At 30.8% G+C, this 8,370-nt stretch overlaps 2 protein-coding genes across 2 annotated transcripts; one reads left to right on the top strand and one right to left on the bottom strand.

Annotated features, from left to right (window-relative positions):
- Positions 1-42: 42 nt before the first annotated feature.
- On the bottom strand, positions 43-1,551 carry LOC18040221 (probable ribose-5-phosphate isomerase 3, chloroplastic). Its single transcript, XM_024184512.1, has one exon. The coding sequence runs from the start codon at positions 1,180-1,182 to the stop codon at positions 358-360; it is 825 nt and encodes a 274-aa protein (XP_024040280.1). The 5' UTR covers positions 1,183-1,551; the 3' UTR covers positions 43-357.
- Positions 1,552-5,205: 3,654 nt separating this feature from the next.
- On the top strand, positions 5,206-8,239 carry LOC18040432 (PITH domain-containing protein At3g04780). Its single transcript, XM_006432911.2, has 8 exons — positions 5,206-5,509; positions 5,887-5,973; positions 6,521-6,644; positions 7,160-7,208; positions 7,305-7,362; positions 7,469-7,515; positions 7,612-7,689; positions 7,876-8,239. The coding sequence occupies exons 1-8, from the start codon at positions 5,471-5,473 to the stop codon at positions 7,925-7,927; spliced, it is 534 nt and encodes a 177-aa protein (XP_006432974.1). The 5' UTR covers positions 5,206-5,470; the 3' UTR covers positions 7,928-8,239.
- Positions 8,240-8,370: the final 131 nt, after the last annotated feature.

The following is an 8,370-nucleotide window of genomic DNA, read 5'->3' as shown; positions in this document are numbered from 1 at the left end:
AGCCAATTACATATCAAATTATATATAATTTCCCTCTTTACTTTTTTAGATTAACATAACCCTTTTTATAATCACTCCGTTTAAGCCTTTGTCAACTAATCAAAAACTAGAACTATCAAATGAAAGCATGAACCCCAGAAAAACACATGGTTGCAACCATTTCGAGCAACGGAACAATTTATTTATGTTTTATTCCACATCTGCCCAATTCAAGATACAAATTTCTACTGGGAACCCGCATTGCCAAATCTAACATTTAAACTAAAATTAAGTCCAAAAAAAAATATCAGAGTAATGAACAACAAGAAGGAGGACAAATTATAAAAAACCAAATTTTTTAAATCCTCACCGCCATCATCACTTGCTCTTAACTTCAACACCAGTCTTCCCAGCTATGATCACAGCAGTCGCCATATCCAAAAACAACCCGTGTTCCACAACTCCTTCGAGCTTCCCAATCTCCGTCCCAGCTGAAACCCCGTCTTTAATGGGCGTCTCGAAATATAAATCAATAATGTAGTTAAAATTATCAGTAATATAAGGCTTCCCGTTTTCCCCTTCTCTAAGCTTGGCCTCACAACCCAGTTCCCTGAACAAGTCTTGAAGCCTAACCAAATTGAATTTCCAGCAAAACTGAACCACTTCAACTGGCATCGCAAGCTTACTCCCACCGAGTCCGCTCACTAATTTACTCTCATCAGCCACAACAACGAAGCTTTTCGACGCAGCTTCCACCATCTTCTCTCTCAAAAGCGCCCCGCCTCGGCCTTTAACGAGGTTCAATTCTGGGTCAACCTCATCGGCGCCGTCAATGGCCAAATCCAGTGATGGGTGATCGTCAAGTGTGGTTAAGGGAATGTTAAGCGACTTGGCTTGCTCTTCCGTGCGTTTTGAAGTTGGGATTCCGACGATGTCCCTTAACTCGCCGGTTTTCAAGAGTTGGCCGATCCTGTCGACGACGAAGGCGGCGGTGGAGCCGGTACCGAGGCCGAGGGCCATGCCGGATTTGACGTAGTCAACGGCCTTGTCGGCGGCGAGCTTCTTCAAGTCGTCTTGGGTGAGGGCCGGGACGGCCTGGGCTTTGATGGAAATGGCGCGTGGTCTGAGGGATTTGGGGGCGCGTGGGAGGAAGTGGGCGGAGGTGGAGTGATGGAGAGTGGGGAGGAAGGATAAAGAAGTCATTTTTCTTGGGCGGAGGCTGTGGTGGTGACGGGGTGAGTTTGAGAGGAAAATAAATGAGAGGTGAGTTGTGAGAAGTTGTTGATCAATCTATCTGTGTGTGTTTTGGTTGGCTTTGGCTTTTCAGTTAGTTGATCAAAATTGGAAGGTGGGAATTTGGTTGTTTATTGGGTTTATTTGGCATTTTGTTAAGGTTAGATAAAAATGAAAAAAAAAAAGGCTTGTTTGGTGAATTTGAAAGGTGGGATTTCTATTTCTTATTTGTTGTCTGTTGGAATTAATTATTATGTGTATGAGCTGAATTTGAGCAATGAACCTCCTCCTCATCAACTATCAGGCTAATGAGTTTTCTATTCGATTAAGTCTGGTGGCAAATTGGGATCGCGTTCAACAATGTCAAAGCCTCAATGGCACAAGCTAAAAGTTCTTTTATTTTTTTTCTTAGAATATTAAAGCTCTCCTTACTTGTAAGGGAAAGTAGAATTTTTTTTTTAATATTGTTATACAGAACTGTTACTGATATTATATCAAGTATTATAATTAATATTTACAAACAGATTATATAATTGGGGCCTTATTATACAATTGAGACTTTCGTCGTGGAATGTATTTTTCTGAAGCGTCGAGAGCTGTCCACTTCACTCACATTTCATGAGGGATAAACTGATTCTACTTAATTATTTGATAATTGAGAGAGAATTGAAATTAATGCTCATAATATTTTTATGAAGACTCAAAACGTTACACTCAATATTATAAGTACAAAGGTTCTCTCACTAGGTCAAACGCCTATTGGTAGGGAAAGTAGATATTTGAATGTGAGTTTGAGCATTGTATCAAGTAGCCCTCATTATTAATGTAATGCAACAGCTAATGGCTGCACTAGGGAGGGTGCATTACTAGCAATTTTAAGTTGGGTTTAGCAGCCACTGGGCTTTTGGCCTAGAGGTGGACCACTCGCACTCATATTCATAAGAGTAGTAATTTGAGTTCTTATGAACTTAATTTATCACTTAATTAAATATGATTGAGTAGAGTTAATATATAATATTTCTCCCATGCAAAATGCAAGTAGAGAATTTAATGTAAAATTGAATCTAATGGCCGCATTAGTTTCTTCTTTTTTTAACTTTATAATAATAAATAAATAAATAAATATAGCTTTAAATTTAATATAATATTTTATTATTTTTTATTTTTACAATATAATTATTAAATTAAAATAATAAATTTATAATTTTATATTAAATTTTAATTTTTATTATATTAAAAATATAACTAAATAATGTACTATTTAATTATATAATAATAATAATAATAATTAATATATACAATTGATTAATATTTAATAAGTTAATCAATTTTAATAATAAATACTTAAATAATATATAAGAATATAACATAATATTAGATTATTTAATTATCTTATAGTAATTAATGTATAAAATTTGATTATTATTCAACAATTTAATATAACTAATAATAAGTACTTAAATAATCTATAAAAATATTATATAATTTAATTATATTACAATAACTATTTTAAATAATTTGATATAACTAATAAAAAATATTCATATATGAATAAATTTGAATGATATTAATTTAAAATTAATAATAATATAAATAATGATATACTATAGAACTCTTACTTAGATTATTTTGCACAATTCATTTTGTTAGTAAATATGTTACAATAATTGTATCACTTTATTATTTTGTGATTATCTTGTTGTATGTATAAGTTTTTATTCTATCATTCTAAGATGATTTTTGAACTAATCTTATAGGTTTTTACTATATATTTATGTTGTTATATTATTTAGAGATTATTTGATTAAATTATTTACTTCGATCTTCATTTCATATGTTATAAATTTAGAAAATACTAAAAACAAATGTTGTGATTCCAAAAATTAAGGCTATAAACTTTGATTTTATGAGTAATTATGATATTTTTTAATATTTATACTAAAAAAATTTTAAATTTGTAAAATTTAAGACTTCTATATTTAGTATTTTTCTAAGTACTAATAAATATCATTTTTAAATATATAATTTAAATTAATCACAAAAAATTAATACACTACAGTATAGCAACAAACATTGTACAACATTATTATAAATACAATGCTAATGTAATATAACATAATACAATATACTTACATTAAAATAATGCAATACGACATAATACAATAGAGTGTTTAAACGTGATCTTAAACTATTGTATTGTACAACCTTAAATATTGTCAAATGATCAGAAAAATAATAAAATATGAACATTCGTCATTGTATAGATGAGAGAATATAGTATATATGAGTGACTACAGTTTGTGATCTTACTATTAATAGACTATAGTTGCAATCTTATTATTAAGCGACCCCTTCACTGTACTATAATTTTATGAATGTAGATTTCTAGTTGAGTTCATAATTAAAATTACAGTAGGACCTCGATAGATTAATAGTCTTGAAATAAAAAATCATGAAAAATCTATTAGTTTATCGATGAATTCATAATTTATTAATTTATAAGAATAACATATGATTTTTTATGAAGTATAGAGATAGCAAAATTAAAGGTGTAGTGATTTTGTCAAGATATATAATATGATTCTAATTTGATTTTAATTGAGAATCAGTCATTTGATAATCCTTTAGCTATATTGCATGGCTGAATTACGATTATATTGTAACTTATGAAAGGAGACTTTTTGGAGCTAATATATTAGTTTTTCTCTCTCTTATTTATCTTAGCATAGCATATAGAATACAATAACGACTTCTCATTTAAAAGGTGTAAGGAAAGCAACAATAACCAATAAAATGAGTTAAGCATTATGGCAATTTAATAAAGAAAATCATAGATATATTATATGTATTTAATTTAAAATTAGTTAATTATTAATTTATGTATTAGTTGGTCCTATAGAAAAATAAGATTTTTTAAAATTTGTTATCTAATAAATTTATCAAATTATTAACTTTTACATAGGGCACTAAGTCAAGACGTGCGAAAACTATTATTTAAATTGAGGTTATCAATTTATTAATTATTAATTTAATAAAGCTCTACTAGTATTAATAAGAATTCCAACATTTGATCCTAATTTGAGTATGTGTCATTTATCTATTAGATTATATAATAAAGTAATCATTAATCTTATATTAATCATCCTATAAATATGGGGGAACCTTAGGTGCAACTGTGGCACGGTGCCACAGTTGCACCGTAGCCTATCCTATAAATATGGATAAAACTGTAGTGCAACTGTGGTACCGTGCCATAGTTGCACCCAACCGTTAGATTCCCACTTATTCAAGTGGATCCCACTCATTTAAGTGGATCCAACGACTGGTACAACTGTGGCACGGTACCACAATTGCACTGTAGCCTGACCCTATAAATATATATAATATTGAGACTCGACACTATATCTAATATTTAAATTTAAATAAAGCTCAGAACAATAGCCTAGCAAAATGAAAAAAAGTAACCTACACCCCTAAAGTTTAGTTAAATTATTATGAAGACCCCTTATTTCATAATAGTTGTACAAACCCCCTTAATAATTTTCAAAATGACTATTATAATGAAAATTATTTTTAATATGAAGTTATTATTAGTTATGGATTTTATTATTACTAAAATCTATTGATCTAAAAATTAAATTTTAGTTTTATATTAATATGGACATAATTTAAAAAGATATTATAAATAAAATAATATAAATTTTATAAATAAATTAATGTGAATTTAGTTATAAATATTTTGATATTATTAATATGTCAAATAAATTTTATTATTATTAAAAGAATATGACATATTAATAATGTTAAAATAATTTTTCTAATATTTAAAATATTTTATAAATCTTATCTTATTTTATATATTATGTTATTTTTATTTTTATGTAAGTTTATTTAAAGTCAATTATTAGCTTATTGTAATTAAGCATATAAAAAAAAATATTGTATGATTACAAATAAAATTAAGAAATTTGTGTGACCATTAAAATAAACATTGGGTTCCCAAGAAAAATATACGAAATCTGAACATATAATTGCCAATTTGCTGAACCCTTAGTGAGATCGGTTTCTTTGAAAAAAAAAAAAAAAATTCACAAAACAATTTCTTGTCAATAGAGGAATCATCTAGCGCTGACATAAAAGGTCTCCTGTCGAAAATCGAAATTTAGCTTTAGAATCGCAGCAAAATATTTTTCCAAAATCTTTTAACTTTTCGTCTCAAAACTTAAAATCCTCACTCGCAAGTCACGCCCCATCAGCCATGTCTGCTGAATCAACCACGGCAATTAACAGAAGCATAGTGAGTACCATCCCAAGTTTCAATTTCTATGCCCTCTGTTTTGTTCCGATTTTCAATTTTTATGTTTGATTCTTGACCTTGAGAAAGTTAATGGGGGAATCTGGGAATTTCGTAACTGGGTTTCTAGAGTTCGTTCTTTTTTTTACCCCTTTCTTTTCTTTTTTTATCGGTTGAATTCCTATCACGCAGTTTCTGGGTGATATTGATTATTGGCGAGATATTATTTTTGTTTGGTTGCTAAGAAAATCAATGTGCAAAAACTGGGTTCGTTTATTTTCGAGCTATATAGTTTAGAAGATTTACAACTTTTTTCCTTCAGTATTTGAGTTGTTCATAACGCGTTCATTAAGATTGTTATACTGGTTTTTAATGATTAGGTTGATCTATTGGACTTCATAGACTGGTCTGGAGTTGAGTGCCTTAACCATAATACTGCTCATTCTCTTCCCAATGCAATCAAACAGGTAAATTTTTCATTCAACATTGCTTTTTTTTTTTTCTCCCTTCTCTCTTAGGTTTTATAACTATTTGCTAGTGATTTAAACTTTTGGATGAATTATGAAGGAAAGTTTCGCCTTTTATGCTGATGTTTCATGATTTGTTGGTAATCTGGAAAGTGCATGCCAGGTCAATGTGATATTTCATTATTTATTTTTTATTTTTTGTGGTCATGATGAAAGTATGAATCTAAAATCTGAACATTATTTGTTTCATATCTTGTTTTCAAGAATAAAGGAAGCTTGTCTTCGCCATAATAGGGCAAAATATTATTTGTTTTATTTGGTTATATATTGTAATATTTCAATATCTGATGATGTGGGTTTTGATCAGCATAGAACTCAGCCCTAAAAAACTGTGTGTGGAATTGAAGGTTTACTTCATAGTAATTAGAGACTGGAACTTCTAGTTCTAAACTTTTCAGTTTCATTCATGCTGCCGAACACTGTATTTTTATTCTTGAAATTTGTGGGATGTACAACTATAATTAATTTACTTTCCCATGAACTCTAGGGTTACAGAGAAGATGAGGGTTTGTATCTGGAAAGTGATGCAGATGAGCAACTTCTGATATATCTTCCTTTTACCCAAGTTGTGAAGCTTCATTCCATTGTCGTCAAAGGACCTGAAGAGGAAGGTACTTATCACTCTTTGTGAATGTGTATGTTTTATATGCATGTGGATGGCCTGAGTTACTTTCTGATCAATACACCGCAACAATATCTGATCTTGTTCTCTTTCTTCCAACTGAAAGCATATAGCAATGTGGAATGCGATGAGCCTTCGAGCGTAGGCAACCCATAGCACCACACCCTGTACTATAGTTAAGGAATGATGAGCATCCTGTAGAAGGGTGAATTATGTTTACATAATAGAGAACTTAACTAGTTTTCCTAAGATAGTATCATATGTAAATATCGCAGCATGTTTGTGTGGATGGATTGACTTGAAAAACTGATCAATTCAATGTCTCATCTTTCGGGAGCTTTTCAGATTTGATAACATTAAGAACTGAAGGCTCTAGAATTTTTTCTTACTGATACTGTTGGGGTTTTATAAGTAAACATTCATTTTGTTTTGCACATATAGTTTGAATTGGTGCAGATTCATTTTGTGTGGTCCCATAATGCTAATGTGAAGGTTGTTTAATAGGTCCTAAGACGGTGAAACTTTTCTCAAACAGAGAACATATGGGATTCAGGTACTGTTTGAATAAAACTTGTTGTCATTGATTTTAGATTTGAAATGGAAATATGCATAACTGGTATACTTATGTTTCTTAATTTTGCGACAACAGCAATGTCAATGATTTCCCTCCAAGTGACACAGCTGTTTTGACCCCGGATAATCTCAAGGTAGTGGTCCCATGTCTACTTGTGCTTCTACTGCTAGTTTGCTTCAGTTTACTTAAATGATTTTTTCCCTGGTAAACTGTTGGCTCAAACTTCTTGTTTTGTGCAGGGAAAACCAGTAGTCTTGAAGTTTGTCAAGTTTCAGAATGTTCGTAGGTAAGTTAGTGCCTATGGATTGCTGAAATGTGTTCTTAATTCTTCTCATTATATCTACTTAGACTGGAAGCTGACTGACATTCTTATTTGGATCAGTTTGACAATATTTATTGAGGACAATCAGTCAGGTTCTGAAGTCACAAAAGTTGACAAGATTGCACTTTTTGGAACGACGTGAGTTTCTAAAATCTTATAACTGTATCACCATCTTTTCCCTTCTGTTCTGATCCCTTTGCTGAAATCCCAGTTATCGCAAATTAAGCATTTGTAATATAATAACAGCCTTGTTTATTATACAGCTTCTTTAGGACAGAGTCAGTCCATAATTATAGGCGTGTTGATAATTGTTTTATGATGCAGGGTTGAAACAACAGATATGAAGGGCTTGAAGAAGATCGAGGACAATCACTGATCCTGGCAAAAGCAAATATGAAATGAAATGAATGAGAGAACCCATATTGGCCTCCTGAAAGAAGTGTTAAACATCTTCAGCTTTATCTAAACTTCAGTTAATCCGAAGTATTAAACACTTTGCTGCATGATTTAAAAAAAAAAAAAAGTTTCATCTCATTGTCCCAAGTTTTTTCTTTGGCAATCATATCATCTATGTGATTGAATGAGGTTACATTCAAGTTCTGTTGTGTTCTGACAATTTTGGATGTTATGATTTTGATTGTTTCAATTTGAAGTGAAAGCAGCCAAAGCCAAAGGTCAAAGCCTTTAATACCTCTCACAAAATGATAGTAGTGCATAGAAAGGTCATATCAGGCTAAACATGCATACATAAAAGTTGGTATTAGATTCAAAGATCATTTATGTTAATCCACCATTGGTTTCAGATTGTTCACATCATTT

This window comes from Citrus clementina, unplaced genomic scaffold (assembly GCF_000493195.1).
Source record: "Citrus clementina cultivar Clemenules unplaced genomic scaffold, Citrus_clementina_v1.0 scaffold_5, whole genome shotgun sequence".
Classification (NCBI taxonomy): Eukaryota; Viridiplantae; Streptophyta; class Magnoliopsida; order Sapindales; family Rutaceae; genus Citrus; species Citrus x clementina.
This window is presented reverse-complemented; position numbering and strand designations above follow the sequence as displayed.